At 44.3% G+C, this 17,828-nt stretch overlaps 4 protein-coding genes across 6 annotated transcripts; 1 reads left to right on the plus strand and 3 right to left on the minus strand.

Annotated features, from left to right (window-relative positions):
- Positions 1–634: 634 nt before the first annotated feature.
- alyref (Aly/REF export factor) lies at positions 635–3,579 on the minus strand. The gene is made up of 6 exons (XM_080009707.1): positions 3,233–3,579; positions 1,819–1,968; positions 1,522–1,669; positions 1,356–1,422; positions 1,083–1,263; positions 635–956 (listed from the first exon to the last, which is right to left on the minus strand). The coding sequence occupies exons 1-6, from the start codon at positions 3,470–3,472 to the stop codon at positions 942–944; spliced, it is 801 nt and encodes a 266-aa protein (XP_079865833.1). The 5' UTR covers positions 3,473–3,579; the 3' UTR covers positions 635–941.
- Positions 3,580–5,108: 1,529 nt separating this feature from the next.
- Positions 5,109–5,699, plus strand: LOC307237333 (alpha-tubulin N-acetyltransferase 1-like; the record flags this gene model as incomplete). Its single annotated transcript, XM_080010046.1, has 1 exon — positions 5,109–5,699. One exon carries the CDS (start codon positions 5,109–5,111, stop codon positions 5,697–5,699), a length of 591 nt encoding a protein of 196 aa, XP_079866172.1.
- A 424-nt stretch (positions 5,700–6,123) lies between these two features.
- mcrip1 (MAPK regulated corepressor interacting protein 1) lies at positions 6,124–11,258 on the minus strand. The gene is made up of 5 exons (XM_080009281.1): positions 11,197–11,258; positions 10,010–10,108; positions 7,720–7,838; positions 7,173–7,277; positions 6,124–7,053 (listed from the first exon to the last, which is right to left on the minus strand). Exons 2-5 carry the CDS (start codon positions 10,015–10,017, stop codon positions 6,989–6,991), a joined length of 297 nt encoding a protein of 98 aa, XP_079865407.1. The 5' UTR covers positions 10,018–10,108; positions 11,197–11,258; the 3' UTR covers positions 6,124–6,988.
- A 2,961-nt stretch (positions 11,259–14,219) lies between these two features.
- Positions 14,220–17,512, minus strand: ppp1r27a (protein phosphatase 1, regulatory subunit 27a). 3 transcript variants are annotated; one of them, XM_080008890.1, is made up of 4 exons: positions 16,627–17,512; positions 16,113–16,263; positions 15,807–15,898; positions 14,220–15,240 (listed from the first exon to the last, which is right to left on the minus strand). In XM_080008890.1, the coding sequence occupies exons 1-4, from the start codon at positions 17,093–17,095 to the stop codon at positions 15,206–15,208; spliced, it is 747 nt and encodes a 248-aa protein (XP_079865016.1). In that variant the 5' UTR covers positions 17,096–17,512; the 3' UTR covers positions 14,220–15,205. The 3 variants fall into 3 exon arrangements, with proteins under 3 accessions (XP_079865016.1, XP_079865015.1, XP_079865017.1); XM_080008889.1 differs by having other exon boundaries at positions 15,788–15,898; XM_080008891.1 differs by lacking the exon at positions 15,807–15,898.
- Positions 17,513–17,828: the final 316 nt, after the last annotated feature.

The raw sequence follows: 17,828 nt of genomic DNA on the forward strand, positions 1-17,828 counted from the left end.
AACCTATAATTTGGGGATTCCATACAGTAGATAAAGCAACGCGTGGTCCTCCGGTATTCCTCGGAAACTAAACCGGAGCGGTTGCAACTTTCCTAATTCGACGCGCGCACCACAGTTCCGGCACGCAATGACGCGCAGCGGTACGCGGCCAGGCGTACGCCCCGCGTTCGGGTGGATTAACATTACCCAAGGTGGGACCACGTCGCGCTCAAATCCCGTTGAATTTGGCGCATGAATCAACGGCGAAGATCCTCGAGATAAGAATTATTCTCCCGCAGTTCCCCAAGAACCATGAACGACCCATGAGACCAGGGCGGCATCTAGTGGCTGCACTGTGTTGCAGCACACCAGTGCCGTCAATGCACGCAACTTCTCAGGTACAAAAGACATTTAACAACGTCCCCGGTCCGGCAAATTTGCCCATGGTGAGGGAACTAGTCTTACAGCTATGTTAAGACGTTCAAAATACCAAACAGCTTCAGCGCCAATGTGCAACCCCAAGACAGCCCTCCCCTCCAAGTCAAGCTGCCACCCTTCTAATGTTGCACATTTAATATTAAATTTACATTTAATATATAAAGAGTGCATTTTATGGATCAACATTTAGTGTACCACCAAAATTTAAATGACAAGGTTTAATATGTACTGCAGGTTTTATTGATCTACAGGGAGAAGGAATAGGCAACAGGAAAAAAAAAAAAAAAAAAAACTCCAAAAAACAACCCGAACCTACAGTCACAACATTTTTTTCTCAAAAAAAAAAAGAAAAAAACTGATATTGGTAAAAAACATTTCGGAGCATTTAAAAGAAATATTGGTACACGACTTTAAATCACATTAGACAACAAGTGTAAAACATCCTCCACAATGCAATCCTGTAACAAATGTAATTCTGTGAAAAGCGGGAGGAACGAACAGGACCGGGAAGGATTAAATGCTTCTTAGCTGGTGTCCATCTGAGGAAACAAACCAAAGAAAAATAAATTAGTCTGCATATCAACAATTCACAATCAACTTAAAAAAAGTCAAGATGTCAACATCCAAGCTGACTACAACGTTTACAAATCAAAACAGATTTTTACCCTGGCGTTGTAGGCATCTAACTGGGCGTCAAGCTCCTCTGCAGAGAGCTGCTGTTTGGCGTTTCCTCCACGGCCGCCCCGGCCCCTGGCCCCGCCGATGCCGCGGCCCCCACGGCCTCTCTGCATCGCCCCGAAATTGCCGACCCGGTTTCTGTTCATGCCGCCCCCTCCTCTGTTTAGACTGAATCGTACAATAAACGTCACCTTCTGTTCATGCCTGTGAGGGCATTTTTTATTATTATGATTAATATTATACACATCTCTTCATCTTACCCCTGCATTGGAGGCCGTCTTTGTGTGTCAATCTGCGAGGTGACAAGCTGTATGTTCATGGGTCGCCCTACACAAAGAAATGTGTAAAGTCATTTGTGAATCGGGTCAATAAAGGAGGCTCAAAAGGAGGACGGATTGAGTATTGTTTCTCAAGCCTGTAACATACCATCAAGTGGGACACCATTATACTGTTTCATGGCCTTCAGTGCATCTGCTCTCCTTTCAAAGTGGACATCAGCAGTGCCCAGACTTCTTCCAGACCGGTCATAATGTACTGCAGCCTTCTTCAGAGTACCAAACTCGGCAAAAAGCTCCTGTGAAACATGACAAAACCCATTACCTCTCACCCTTAGTTTTAGAGGATCTATTGGCAATTTTAGCCAAACAAACGGGGGATCTTTCATTCAACTAGCCAGTTTGACTGTTGTAATTGTATTAGTATACATTCTATAAACCTAGGCACCTGGATGTCAGCGTCTGAGACTCCAAAATCGAGATTTGAGACGAGCAGCTTCCCTCCCGTCTCCACACCTGCGCCGCTGCCGCCTCCAGCGCCGGCATTGAAGCCATTGTCGAACATGTCGTGCTGCCACTTGTCCGGAAGCTGCTTGGGCTGCAACAGATGAAAAGAGAACGCACCTGCTGACTCGAGGACCCCCTGTCTCTGTCAGTCACAGACTCCACACGGCTGCTGGCTGTTGGGGCAAGCAGGGACTCCACTTCCAACCGGGCCGAGGAATTCGACTCTTTCCTCATGCGGGTCCCCCAATGTCCCCTGCCCACCCCGCCACTTCCAGTACGCTAATTCTCAAATAGAGGGATTCATGTAGACTACCCCCCCCCCTAAAGAAATACATTAAGGCTGGGATCCACTTCAGCCCTCATAGCTAGCATTAACGTAAAGCTTGGTGACACTGAAATTCAATCCACTGCACACAGCTGATTCGTATATATATCGATGTGCATCCCAGCCAAACTATGATACCCAGCCAACTGATCCCACCCGAGCTAGCAACCAAAATAGCCCACTGTTGTCTTGCCATCTGCGCCTCCAAAGGCCCTCCTGACGGCCATCTCGAGGGAAATGATCCTCAGGCAACGTGTGGTTCTCTGGAGCCGCGTTGCCTCCGGGGGTGGACCGAGGTTCCTTTCCCGAACAACAGTTCTTCACAAGCCATGTAAGACATGCTTGAACGTGGGGGGGGGGGGGAGAAGTGTCCGTGGGTGTCGGGATCACAAATCGACTAGACCCGCGGCGGGTCATCTATCCGTTATATGCAATGGCGGGTTTCTGGGCGTCCATTTTGAAACACGCCATTTTGATTTAAGGACTGCGTGACTGAGCTACACAATCACACTAAAGATTCGAAGATATGGCTCAAATGGACACTACCGGGGGGGGGGGCGTCCATTCCTCTGCTCCATCCACAAGTGGCCCAAAAGGGGATGGACGCCACTGAAATGGCAGGCCGCCAGCCACTCCCAAACAAAGGCCGCCAGGCCGCAGAATCGGGGCCGAAAGTGATGCGGGGGTGGAAAGACGAAAAAAAAAATTTTTCTTCCGTAGATGGAGGTGGCGTCCCTGGTCATCGTTTCAACACTCGATAGGAAAACGCTGCTACGGCGCGTGGATGGAAACTACTTAAGATTGAAGGTTTGAGGACGCTGGGTTCAAAATGGCGCCGCCAGGGCCTCGGAGATTAGCGGTAGCTTTAGCCAACCCGCCAGCACGGCCAGGCATCCAGGCCGCTCCAAGAGGCTCCTCCGGGGAAAAAAAAGGTGTAACACATACGGGTGTGGGGGGAAGGGACACACTATGCATACAACTTTTTTTTTTTTTTTCTCTCTCCTGCTCATTCCGCTCGGCTTTCTCATACCCTGCTGTAAGGCGTCGGTCTGCCTCTACCTCGGTTGAGGCTCTGTCGGTTCCTCATGGAGCCGGCTCCGGCACCCCGGCCTCCTCCAAACCCGCCCCCGCCGCCCACCAGGCGGCCCATGCCGCCGCCGCGGCCGCCCGAGCCTCCGCGGCCGCGGCCTCTTCCGCCGCGGCCGCCGCCTCTTTGCTGCCTGTTCTGCTTGATAATGTCGTCTAGAGACATATCCATCTTGTCGGTCATTATGCCGGTTCAAGTAAGACTAAACTTCTTCCACGCAATTGTTGAGGCGAAAAAAAAAAAGCTCTGTCCTGGCCCTGTCTGGTCCCTCTCCCTGTCTAGAGCACCGCCTGCTTCGACGGAAATAGCCGAAGTGCCTGGAAGCGGCGCTATATACATGCGGGTCCTTTAATTATGACGTCACAGAGGAGCGCTTAGGCGGTTCCGCCCCAAAGCGGAGGCGCTGCAAATTCTTTGTCCTGCATTTATCCCCCATTTTTGTCATTATTCTACAATGTTTTTTGTTTGTTTGAATAAAACCAACATATTTTAAAACTTTTAAAATGTAAAAAAAAAAAAATAAAAAAAGAAGAAAAGATGTATTCATAATCTATAAATAAACAGGCGCCTTTTTCCTGCTTCATAATGTCGTCTGCAGCCACATCCATTCTGTCTATCGTTGTGAGGGTTCAAATACATTTAAAGACATTTATTACAAGTCATATAAAAAACCCCACTTCCATTTCTGTATATTCTAACTGTACTTTCCATGTAACCGTATAGGGTCATGTTTGCCCATTCTGCATGAAAAAGTACTGCTGATAGAAAATACAATAATTGATACTCGTTATTAGGAAATTAGGAAATACTTATATTATTAGGAAATACTTATATATGCTTGATATCCCATCGTGCCAGCCTGTGCGAATTCACAAAAAGGATATTCTGGGTTTACCAGCACGTTGTTCCCTGTAATTCCGTGAACATAACGACCTCACGACCTCCTAGTTTTTTGAACATCAAACTTGCGTGACCAGGCAATGTTCGGCTTTTACACTATCATACAATGACTGCACCCAAAAAAAACGACCGCACCCGTTGTGACATCTGCCAGTAACTGTCACACACAGATACTACATAACCTGCCGGAGATCGGGGCCCTCTCCATGAACAGCCAGGAGCCTGTAAAAAAAACTTTCAAACTTTTTAAAAACTTTCTACCAGTACTTAACTCTTTTTTTATGCCTAACTCTTCGTCTTATTTCACTCCAGCACCTGGTTCTTTTTGGGGGTTTCATGTCGCCTTGCATCTAGTCCTGCACCACTCCATCACCAGCCTCATCTTAACTGATGATATAATAAATACCCTGACCCACTGGAAGCTGCTGGAAAAGGCCACGGGCCGGGCGTGTAATTGTGACATCATAAAGCAGAACCGCATGGCCCCGCCCCAAAAGCGGAGAAGCGTCCCTCTCTCCTGCAGAAGGACAGGCGGACACCCGGGCAAATGTTCTTTTTCTCTCTCTTTTTTTTTTTAAACCCATGGAACTGCATATTTCAAAACACAAGCATGAAAAAAATAGTTCCATCATATAAAACAAATTCTTTATTATGAAAAAGATAAATTGATGATTAAGTTACTTTACCATTACTTTTATCTATCTTTATGTCCCTCTACTTTGTCGATATTATTTGTACATGTAAACGAGACAAAAAAAACAAGGGATCAATTGAGTTTTATTCTAATTGGATTATTGTCAATTTTTATGTAATAACTTGTGGCTTCCATGTCTTGTAGCTTGTTAGAACCCTGTCAGCGATTGAAGTATTCCAATGAGCTGTCAAGCCAGTGTCGCTAGTCGGCTGCTGACCAAGGCATATGGAATTTCCTTTTGACATTAACAACCTCTTCCCAGAGAGGATTTCCACTTTGGACAGGAACCTCGGTTCAGGTTGTGAGGCGTCCCGCAGGCCAGAGCCACAAGACCAAATAGCCACGGTAATAAATGAGCTTGGGAGAGCCTCGGCTCAGGCTCAACAGTTAGCGGCGCCAATCACAAGCGCTTCAAAACTACGGTACAGCAACCACCACCTCTTCCTGCTCAAGGAAGGAGAGGGCAACGGAGGGCGTGGGGTGGTCGTTGGATTCCTGAAGGTTGGCTGCAAGAAGTTGTGTCTGCTTGACCGACGAGACGCGCACGTAGAGGCGGAGCCGCTCTGCGTTCTGGATTTCTACGTCACAGACGCCATGCAGCGACACGGCTACGGCCTGGAACTCTTTGATTTTATGCTGCGGCACAGGCAGGCGGAGCCGGCGCTCATGGCTTACGACCGACCCTCAGCCAAATTCCTGTCTTTCCTGGCAAAGCATTATTCCCAGACGGAACGTGTTCCCCAGGTCAACAACTTTGTGGTCTTCTGCGGCTTCTTCCTCAACGGACAAGGAAAAGTAAACCTGTGCACCAAGTGACCCTTGCTTTTGGGACGGGGGAGACGTTTGGGTGGGGAGCTATTAGTGAGTTCAAATGTGATCCATCTGTGTTTTTGTTATTTATTCATTGTTAATTTGGTTGTTTGGCATCGATTTTTCCTTTTAAAAATTGATGGATGTTTAAGGAAATAATTACTTTAAAAAGCAACCAACCATTCATTAATACAATTTTCTATTTATATATTAATTTCATTAAATTTAGTTATAAATCAAAATGTATTTTATTTAAATATATATATATATATATATATATATATATATATATATATATATATATATATATATACATTATAGTAAATGGGAAGTGGAGTCACACACTTCATTCAATAACTTGGTTTTTAGACCCACTACTTTGCGTCAACACTGGCATATGCAATGTCTATTTAAGATCATAACACGGAGGTATATTGTAAACGTCTTTTATTGAACTTTTTTTTTTCCCAATGCTGGGAAGTTAATTGAGGGCAGCATACTGGAGAAGATCTCTACGTAAAAGTCAATTTTTAGAGAGAAAGGGAATTTATATTAAAAAAAGAAAGTTGGCATTCTACATAGCATTTGGCTTCCAAAACATGCCCATATGTTCTGATTTCAGTAAGACCATTTCAATACTTCTACAATTCCTCTATTAAACTATTTTTTCATAAACAAATAAACCAAAAAAAAAATAGAAGTCAGCCCTTCAGCATTCACCTCCCACATCCTACTGGATTTGTACAGAAACCGGTTTGGAATTTAGGACTGCAGTCTTCTTTCTGTCCTGTTGAGTGTTTGTGAACAGTTTGTACCCCAGCGTCTGGCGTCAGCATATGTCGATGGTTTACATCAGTCCCGTATAGGAAGAATGTATAGGAAGTATTTATAAAGTGGAAGAAAAAACAAACAAAAACAAAAAAACATGAACGGAGCACAGAGAATTTCGGTTGAAAATCCGACCCTCTTCTATTTCTTCTCATTCAAAGAGAGAAAGAGAGACAGAGAGAAGGGGCGAGAGAGAGAGAGAGGGGAGGGGGAGAGAGAGAGAGAGAGAGAGAGAGAGAGAGAGAGAGAGAGAGAGAGAGACAGGGTGGACAGGAGGGCAGGTTGTTATTGTCCAGAGTTTACAAAGAGGTTGGTATTTGGAACCAGAGTGGCCAACTTGGCCGAGGGCTGACTTGCTGGCTGACAGATGGCTGATGGAGGAAAATGTCCCAACATTATGGGTGAAGAGAAAAAATAAAAATAAAAAACAAAAACAAAAAAAACCTTCTGAACCATCTACAGAAGGACTAGGACTTTTTTGAGTCTTGTGTGTTGCGTTTCTTGAGGTCACTCAGGTCGACTGGTGTGAAAGCTAAAAAAAAAAAAAAAAAACAGAGGGAAGGGGGGGGGGGGGGGGGGGGAGTTACTCAAGCCTGTTAGTGGATATTGGCTGAAGAGTAAGAATCCACCTCCATCAGCTCCATCACTTACAATGTAGGTTAGGATTTGGGTTCTTTTCCACGTATTCCTGTGGTCCACGGTCATTGCGTTCACTGTTTTGTGTTGATCTGATGTCTCTGAGTACGCACTGCCAAGCTAGGAGAAAGAAAAGACCATATTGTTTTTCGATCACGCACGCACGCACACGCGCACGCGCACACACACACACACACACACACACACACACACACACACACACACACACACACACACACACACACACACACACACACACACACACACACACACACACACACACAATGGAATCACCCTGCAATGGATACCGGAGGCCGTCACGCTTGTTCATCAAAATACCGTCCGACGGACTGAAGTGCAATCAGGGATAAACGTAAATGTTCAAGTATAAATTTGAGGATTTTGTATTGAACAGCATAATATTTGCCTCCTTGCCAAACAACTTGCCTTTAAATCGTTGAGTGACAAGGCACTGTGATAAAAGCGGAATAAAATGACAGGTAGCCGAAGATGAAAAAAGTACTGTCTGTTATACATTGAAGGTACTGGAGTGTGTACATACTGTCATGGATAAAGCGCACATTCTCCTCATGCGCCGGAGTGAAAAGCTCCCCACTGTTGGTGGGGGATCGGGGGCTCGACGTCCTCTTGTAGCTGTTCACCATCCTGGGAGCAGATGAGCTTCGCAGGGAGCAGAAAAGCAAAGATTATCCCCTGAGCGCACACATCAATCACATAAAACGACTGGAGCTCGGACTCAGATATTTTGACTGAATGTGCAGGTCTTTGAAATGTCTTCTTTCGGCCTCGCTAACGACTGAGACTCAGGTTCACGTTTTAACCGTAGCTCGGAGACAAACACACAGGTCTTGATTGCCACGAGGGATATGTGTCCATCCTCACAACAGTAACAACATGGTTTACATGCATCCCATAACAAACGGCTCAGGTGATTGTAGGATGTAAATGTGATTGTTTGTATTCATAGCATTCCGGGTGTGATTGGATAACCTTACACCGCAGGACCCCGCCTCACAAAGCCAGTTTCCACATAGTCTGAGTTCCTGATTGCGTTTCAGCTTCACACAACTTGACAAATGGTAATGCCTTAGCTGCATGCACACAAAACAGGGGATAGCTGTGTAAACAAGATTATAATGTGAAAAGGCAAATAATATTCGGCACATCAATGGTAATGTAGCCAGCAATACTGGTGCTGCCGCCAAGACTAAAGGGCGCTGGCAAAGAACTGTCCACTATGCAAACATTAACTTTTATTATCACATTAAAACATTAACTTTAATTATCACTATATATAATATATATTTCGATATATAGTGCCTGGGGCGCTGTTGGCACTGTGCACCGGGCGGGTTATCTCCCAAATAGGAGCCTTTCTGTGTGGAGTTTGCATGTTCTCACCGTGCTCACATGGGGTTTCCTCCACCTAACGTTAGTAAGGACCCCCACCAAAAACATGCACACATCATCGTCTGACCAGCGATGGACACTCGTCACCAGGTCCCCGGGCGCGTCCACGCATGCTGCCCACTGCTCCTGGCTGCCCCCCCGGAGGAAGGACAAGCCAGGATGGGTTAAATGCAGAGGCCTGATTTCACCGGCCACCATCCAAAGCATGTGCATGTGTGTGTGTGTGTGCATGTGTTGTAGTGTGGTGTGTTGCGTGATAATTAAAGATTCTTCTTCTTCTATTTATTGTAAAATATATGGTCATACCTTTACAGTAAAGAATCAATTGACATTTTGCAATATACTGTAAATATATCATTAAATGAGTCTAAATTACATTGCGATTATATTGATGGCCAGTTAGATTTTCTTGACTATGATATTAACTTCATAGTCACAAATAATGAAAAACCTGGAATAACAGTCAATATTACATTTCCGCAGACATGGAGAATATAATTCGGCTGCCTCAGACGGGGAAGCCAAATTTGCTGTGTCAGGGACTAAAAGACACTCTTCTGAGAGCTGAGTGGTCCAAAGCCTGTTTCAAAAACTACGCGCGCGCACACACACACACACACACACACACACACACACACACAGACAGTATATATATGAACTAAATAAATTTTCCCTTCATTTCTTTCAATATACTTTTCATATGTTACATGTTAATAAATAACTGACAGTTTGTATGAACTGGACGTTGTCGGTAGTGAAAACTTTCACGACCCACCTCTTTTATCTGATGGGCTAAGCGATCATAATGTGACATTGACGAGCGCCCGCCGGGGTTTGGCTCGAGTTGCACGAGAAAGGAAAGCGGCAGCGCATCATACAGAGGAATTCAAGCGGCGGCGCGCTCCAAACCACAATGTCTAGTGAAGGTGCGTGTTTTGGAGCACCAGAGGGCAGATCTTTCAGTCGTGCAGCTCGGGCAGGGCACCGAAATCTGCGCTGCGATTCAGTCTGGTAGATACCGATCGTAAAATAACCTGTGTTGTCGTGGTACCGGGTTTCGGTACCCAACCCAAAACATCCCGGGCATGATCATGTTTTGATTCCGAGTATGCACAGAGAGGAGGGGCTATGCACAAATGGGTTCGTTGTCAATGTGTGTGAGAGTGAGAAAGAGAGAAAGTAAGAGAGAGAGCGGGCCAAGGAGGGGGCCTAGCTCTCTCTCTCTCTCTCTCTCTCTCTCTCTCTCTCTCTCACATGATATAAGAGGATGATTTAAAAACATATTTGTATATTTGCATGTCCTGCTGGTGCTCCTAGTTATAAAATTGAATAGCATCGTCTCAAAATATGGTTGCAAAACCTGACTAAATGGTTGCAGTCTGGAGCCCTGACATACAGTACACACACCACTATTTACAGACCTGGTCATTCTGTTTGTAGTCTGCACTCGCTCTTTGCTCCTTTATGGTGAATGAGTTGGGTTTGGAGAACACGGAGGCTCCAATGTCTTCTTTTAAAATCTATGGCGAAGAGCAGACAAGCGACAGGTTGAGCACAGTGGGAATTGAAAAAAATCCCCCAAAAATGACACCATGAAAACAGCCAAACATCGCATGTTACAAGGCGAGCTACATCTATGGTCTACCAACATTCAGAGCGAAAAACCGGTTTCTTTTTCTTGCTATTGTACAAACAACTACCACGACTATTTTTGACTATGGAGATATGTTGTATTAGCATGCTGGGAAAGTAGGGAAGTATGGGAAAGAAGTAGAGACCTCTGACAAAAACAAAGGAAATTACATGTTTTCTTTTAATCAATATGGTTGTTCTCCACAAACGTCCTTAATACATCATCTCTCCTCAATTCTTAAACATTTTATCCCACTAGGTACCTTTCAATTCTTAATGGCTGTCGCATTTAATGACGCCTGGAATTGTTTTTTTCATGTCCTTGTATGTTCACTGACTGCCGACTCTGGAACTGCCTGAGCGGACTATGTTTGTACATGTTTTTTTTTACATGTACCGTATATATGTCTGTTTTGTTCTCAGGTAAAATACATTTAAATTTCAACGAGACTACCTGGTAAAATCAAGGTTCCAATCAATGAACCTGCACAAGTGTTCATTAAAATAAATAACAGCATCCGATTCTAACCAGGGGGCTGCGAAGCGTGGAATAGGAACCAAATGAAGGTCATCTGCAGTGGCCATCATTCTAGGAGAAGTCAAATTACGATCACAACAACTTGTGCGGGCAACACGAGAGAGGCTTTTGTTTACGTTTGGGCTAACATTAGCAGTGTTAGCCACACGCTCTGGGTGCGAGACAACATTCAAGCAGGCTTGACCGGTGATCGTTACTCAAATCCACCGTCATGTACGGCGCCGCGCCACTTTGGGGTTGTTGATTTTAACGCTTTTTGACCAGGCGAGCGTCTCAACTTTAACACAGGCTAACCGGCTAGGAATTGATGGAGCTAGCTCGGGAACAAGGTTAAGTCTTTTAGCCGGCTCTTCCGCTTCTGTGCGGTCTACGTGGTCTTCGACAACACTGGGACGCGGCCAATTCAATGATCGATTGGGAAAGAGCCGATTTACGAACCTGTGCGGCGTTTCCTTTCGCTTTCTGTTTGCACACACTCCGCTGTGAGGCCTGGCTGGACGTTGCCAATGCCAACCGATCACTTCCGGATCACCGAGGCGGCACTAGAAACACGGAAGTGACGATTCCTTACAAATAATAATAAACACAAATTCAAATGTCTGGTTCAAAATGTGATTTTTAGGTAATATTAATATGTATGTATGTATGTATGTATGTGTGTGTGTGTGTGTGTGTGTGTGTGTGTGTGTATGTATGTATGTGTGAATGTCCTTTGACTAGCTCGACAACCATCCATCCGATCAACTTTGCACTTGGCGGGTGTAACGCTGGGGACCCACAGACACGCAAAACGTGTAATATCAATAAACTTTGAATAAACAAGCGAACAGCGAGCCACTCTATGCAGCTGGGGCACTTTGTGACATCATCCAATTCCACAAAGCGGGGCAAATTGTGACATCATCCAATTCCACAAAGCGGGGCAAATTGTGACATCATCCAATTCCACAAAGCGGGGCAAATTGTGACATCATCCACTTCCACAAAGCGGGGTGATTTGTGACATCATCATCCAATATGTGAAGCACGAGACGCACGAGAGGAAGGAAGTGCTGGAGTTGCGAGGCCGAGCGCCGGGCACGACCCCCAACGTCGCTCACGCGGCGAGCGGGGCGCCGGGAAGTCCACGTAAACAGCGCCACATCAAATCGTGGAAGAAACCTGGATTCAACTGATCCTCCTGACGTTCCAATAGGCCTATATCTGACATTTGGGACTTGTTTTTTATTGCAAAGTTGTCCTTACATTTTGTTCATCTGCAACATTTTGAACTGCCATGCATCTTTTTGTTAAACTGTGCCATTAAATTGTCTGAGAAAGTTTTAAACGGGCATGCACTAGTAATAACAATAATAATAATAATAATAATAATAATAATAATAATAATAATAATAAATATAGCTGCAGGCATCAATACACCGTCCAGTCCAGTTTATTCATTTTAGACACGTGTTACATTTATTTGGTTTTTGTGAAATGCAGCAAAATCTACTGAAGTGCAAACATATAGTTACGTTAATGTAATTCCATAAATCAAACTGTCATGACATTACGTATGGAGCATTCCCATTTCAACCGGATGTCAGCTATTGATTTTAAGTTCTAATGTGACATAATTTGTGTCATATGAGATAGGTCAGCTCTAAATGACAGTTCTAAATAGTTGAGCTAACAGTCACAATTTTGTTAATTCTGTTAATAATCTACAATCGGAAAATTCAGTTCAATAGATTACGTTTCTAAAACATTTATGGAACTTTAACATTTTTCATACGAATTTTTATGAAGAACTTGTCAATACTACAAACACCTTCTGCCTTTTCATTAAAGTTTGTTAAGTTAAGATGTAGGAAAATGATTATACATCACGTTTATTAAAATAAAGTGTTTTTTACTTTAAACCAAATATTTTCATCGTTTTAACTTACCTTGCTGTATGTAAATACATCTGGAGTCTCAGTGATGGTAGGTGAGGTGTCTCGTATACGTCAATTATAATATGTATATATGTAGGTTTATGTGTGAAAGGACATTTACAATGGCAGTCAAATTTACGCAATTTAATTTTTCTTGGATTACATTGTCAATAACTTGTGTTTACATGATATACAAAAAAGGTTGTGGTATTTCTGTGAGTAATTACCATTTCACGGCTTCTATTTTTCCAACACCCCACTGAATTTTGAACATATCACTCAGTCGCACATTTCAGTGGATTTGACTCGACGTGGTGACAAGTTTTTGTGGACTACTTTTTTGTGTATTTTTCATTAATCCAGCAAAGTAATGGGGACCACGGAGATCAAATATCAATCAAACAGATCCACAGATATCTACCAGGTAAGAAGGTACATAAAAATATACACGTAAACTGATAGTTTGTAATCTCTAGCCACTACAGAGCGACAGAGTCTACAGCGCACACTGGACACGGTGCGAATGGACATTCTGAATCACTGTACTACTGTAAATCTCATCTCGTCCCATTTTTTTTTTACAAATAGTGACTTGTCAGTCAAGCAGGACCAGTGGAATATTTGGAATTAAAGTTGTTTGGTCTTTCAATAATATCTGCTCCGTATGTGGATTGATTTGTATGAAATTTGTACCACAAGATACTTGTGACATACCTGTTCAGACACTTTAATGTGTTTCTAGCTTATGTCAATATTGTGTTCCAGATACTTTTAGCCAAGCTGGACAGATTTCGGCGTGAAATGCATCGGACCGCTTCTGTGATATAGATCAAATTTGGCTGTTTTTTTCATTCATTTCTGCTTCGCATGTGGATCGATTTGGATGAAACTTCAACCACAAGGTGTTTATGTAAATACGTAAAATATGACATATTTACGCAGGTTTATGTATTTACGGAGGTTTACGAAAGAAGTCGAACTTCGGTAATTTAAGTGGTGACTTCTTTCCTTGGATTAAATTTTTGGTGGTATTTCTGTGAGTAATTACCATATCACGGCATACCATATAATTTTTCCGACACCTTGATGGATCTTGAATGCATCACTTACTTGCAAAGTTAAGTGGACTCGACTTGACGTGAACACAGGATGTGTTTTTTCATATTCTTTCATGAATCTGCCAAGTAATAAGGACCAAAGAGTTAAAATATCAATTGAACAGATCCACGGACATCTACCAGCTAAGAACGTACACACACACACACACACACACACACACACACACACACACACACACACACACACAAAAGGAAAAATTGATTTTATTAGAAAGGTAAATACGATCCTCAATTTCGTTCAGTATAGACCAAGACACTGAAGGATCACATTTATGAGTGAATAATCTTTAATTATTATTTATTATATTTATTATTTATTTCTCTTGAAATATTGACCTTGAATTATTAGTCTTGATTATTGTTATTATTTGTCTGCAATTCAAAGTATCCGTTTTGTCACTTCAAATAGCCACTTCAAATAGTCCTGCACCTTTGTAAAATGTGTCTTTATTTAAGAAAACATGTACAAAAATAATTATTGAAGAGGAAATTATAAGACTTTCTTTGCTGACATCAATTATTCAGCATAGCTCTAATACAGAACATAACAACAGCAGTACTTGAATATGTGGGTGAAGAATAGTAAAGCAAGTGCCTTGTTGCTTTGACTGGATATATGGCCGGCCAATGTAGTACCTCATTCTGGCCAGCAGTGAGGAGACGTAATACCTTAGACATAAACAATTCAAAGATTTAAAATCTGACATTGTTTTTTTTGTTCTTTTGCATCCAGCAACCAGCACTTAAACACGCGTCATTCCTTCACACAAAAGCTGACATGTTGTGTTTGGACTGAGAAGAAGAAAAAGGTGAAAACCTCTGTTTTTGGCAGAGAGTTTGTATTGAAATCTGCATCATAAATTGGTTCCATTCAAATAATTATATTTAAAATTGTTACAATTTCACATCGTAACCCTATAAATCATTGGAGCAAACATATTTATTGCTTTATGCCTGTAATAAACATTGATAGGCTCCAGCACCTTCACATGCAAAGAGAATGGATGGATGGATAGTGTTGTGGCATATGAAAGCTTTGCGAAGATAAGCTTATAGTAATTAAAAACCAAAGCACCAACTGAAGAAAACAATACAACCCAAGCATAAAAAAAAAAATCTGTCAACCGTGTGACAACAACACTGAAGAACCACGTTCTTTTGCGGGAACAGGCGTGGTCCTAGTCTCAGCTACCCTCTTCCACACAGGCATATGTTTATGTTTGTATAGTAGTTTATGCTGCTCACATTGTATATAGTTTTGCACTTGCAAATGGCTGCTAAGTCTCGTCCTTCACACCAAGCCTCCTCTGGTCCACTTGGTGCCAAATTAGGCACAGCCAGTTTCAAACAACTTGGCCAGTTCCTTGCAGTCTGCGTCAATGAGGTCGGCTGGTTTCTCTCCACTCTCGTTCTCTATCTCCGTACTGGCTCCCATAGAAAGCAGGTAACTGATTGGGGAGGAAGTAGGAGGTCGTTAATAAAGTACAATGTTGATTTTATTATCATTTGTAATTTGACCCTGCACAGTGGCAGCGCGGTCTGAGGCCCAGCTCTCAATGCGAAATACGGTGGAAATGCATTCAGAGAGGTGCATTTTGATTTCTATATCCACTCAAAAAACGTTGCGGTTCATGCCTCTCACCATGCATTACCTACACACTCAGACTTCACCTGCGGGAGGCAGGGAGGGATCAAACCATTTGCTCCACTCTAATTCTGAAACTACTACCACGCCCATTAATCATTTATGTTATGTTATTTTTATCCGTCAACCTCATGTCCTAATGAGATTTGGTGAAGTTATCCGTGTAGTTTAATTCTATAAACTGGTCTACAGATTTGAGAAAGAATATTTAAAATGTTGAATTTTACAAGTACATCAAATGGTATTTCGAGTAGTTCATTGTGTTGAGGTTACACTTTGCCCTCCCTGAAATGGATTATTTCTCAAAAAGATGATCAGCTTTAAACTCCCATTATATGCCCTGCACCCACCGAACAGATACTGAAGTACCTGCCCACTCATCTTCTATTTCCTGGAAGGGGATCCCCTCCTTCCTGTCTCCCCTCAAGGTTTGCGCTTTTGGGAGGTGTTCCCCCGCCCATCTGAGTGATTAGAGTTAGGTATTGAAGTTAAACTGTCCTTTAACTGTGAGTCGATAAAACCCCTTGACCTTGTAAATGTGATAAAAGTCCTATATTTCCCCCACCAGTGATGATTAAAGTTTCATCTTTTATTTGAAAAAGTCTGCTCTTAGGAGCTCAAAAACTGTGTGGCCAATTGCAAACTATCTTTAAATGAAAGATAATGACAGGCAACCTGGCAATATCCGGGAAGCCGTCGCTGCAGGCCATGTGAAGCGGCGTCCAGCCGTCCTCGTCCCTCTGGTGAACGTCGGCGCCGTATTTAACCAGCAGCTTCACCACTTCCAGGTTCCCGGTGAGGACAGCCTCATGGAGGGCGGCCATACCTGCAGACACAGCACCAGATATGGACCCGGTCAGGTGTTACGACCGCTGCACTGCAGACCATCGTTACATGGTCAGTAGAGCAATCTCCATCGTAAAATTATTTGAAGGTCAGAGGTGTGGTTACATCTTTATATCTCACTATGTACGGACCTCGCCGACCTCGGACAGCTTACTTACCGCTGCCTTTTTATTGCACACAAAGTAAACCAACCTGCATCGCAAACCGTTTGAAGATTATGGGATGTATTCATATTGTATGTAAGCTGTCGTCGATGATGCAAACATTTTTATGACTGACATCTTAAAGTAAAGTAAGATGCTTTGGCCGTGATGAAAGAGCAACTAGAGAGAGCCCGACTCACCTGAGTGGAAAACGGTATCGACGCGAACCTTCCTCGCTCTCATAAAACGCCCGATTTGCTCCAGATCTCCGCGTCTGACTATGTCCTGGAAGACGATGTCATTCGGGAAGTGCACCACTCGCTTGGCCGGCGCCACAGGTATTGCGGGGGCCGGGGCGGGGGCGGGGGCAGGGGCAGGGGCGGGGGCTCCCTGCGCCCGGGTCCGACGCGCGGAACTGTACCGCGTCCCTTTGCTGTACGAGGGGACGTACGTGGACGTGGACTCGTATGCGGGCTTGTAATACGACGACGGGGTGTAATGCGACGTGGAGTAGTTGGTCGGGGTGTACTTCGGGGAGGAGCTGGGCGTGGATATGTGGTGAGTTGCCGCGTAGTGCGTCGAGGTGTAATGCGTGAGCGCGTATTGCGTCGGCGTGTATTGCGAGCTGCGGGCGTACGACGACACCGGCACGTGGTAGTTGTACTTCATCCCTGCGTTTCGAGGACGGCTCTGCCTTCCCACCCTTCTGCGCTGTCAGCCCAGGAGGCGGCGGGGCGGGGGGACGGGGGAGGGGGTGGAGAGGGCGGGGTGGGGGCTCCGGAGAAATCCCAGAGAATAGATCAATCCAATCAGAGAAGAGAAAACAAAAAACCCTCCTCGACACGGCGTCCTCTTTTTTGTTTGTTTTTTTTCCAATTACAAAGTTCTCCCCCTGCCGTTCTCACTCCCCTCTTCTCCCTTTTTTTTCGGGAGGCGAGTTTCGGCTGGAACAGCTCCTCAGAACAAAAAAACGCTTCACCGCCGTCGCTCTTAATCCCCCTCGCTTCTGGTACTCTGCCCCCAGCAACGCTTATCTCCCGAGCATTTCTCCCAGCTGTGTTGTCTTGCCCCGTTGCAACGGCTAGTCTGCCGGGGCCGGCGGGAAAGGGTCCATATATACCCTCTGCCGGGCTATTTTAGAGCCCTGTATCGGCTGACCGCTTGGAAGACCCCCCCTCGCCTTCGCTCCTCCCACCGTCCCGTCACATGCGCACCACGGGTCCGGCTCCCACCCCCTCGGACCGTAAAAACATATTGAGAACTTCCACCATGCCTCTCGTCCTCGCTTAAAGGTGTCCAATGCCGCGTAGGCGCACTGCGTAAACACCATGGATCAGCAGCTCTGTTTTGAAATGGGTCGAGTGACGCTGATCGCGAGTCCCGTATCCCTAAACCTGTTTAC

Source organism: Zeus faber (genome assembly GCF_960531495.2).
Source record: "Zeus faber genome assembly, chromosome: 11".
Lineage (NCBI taxonomy): Eukaryota > Metazoa > Chordata > Actinopteri > Zeiformes > Zeidae > Zeus > Zeus faber.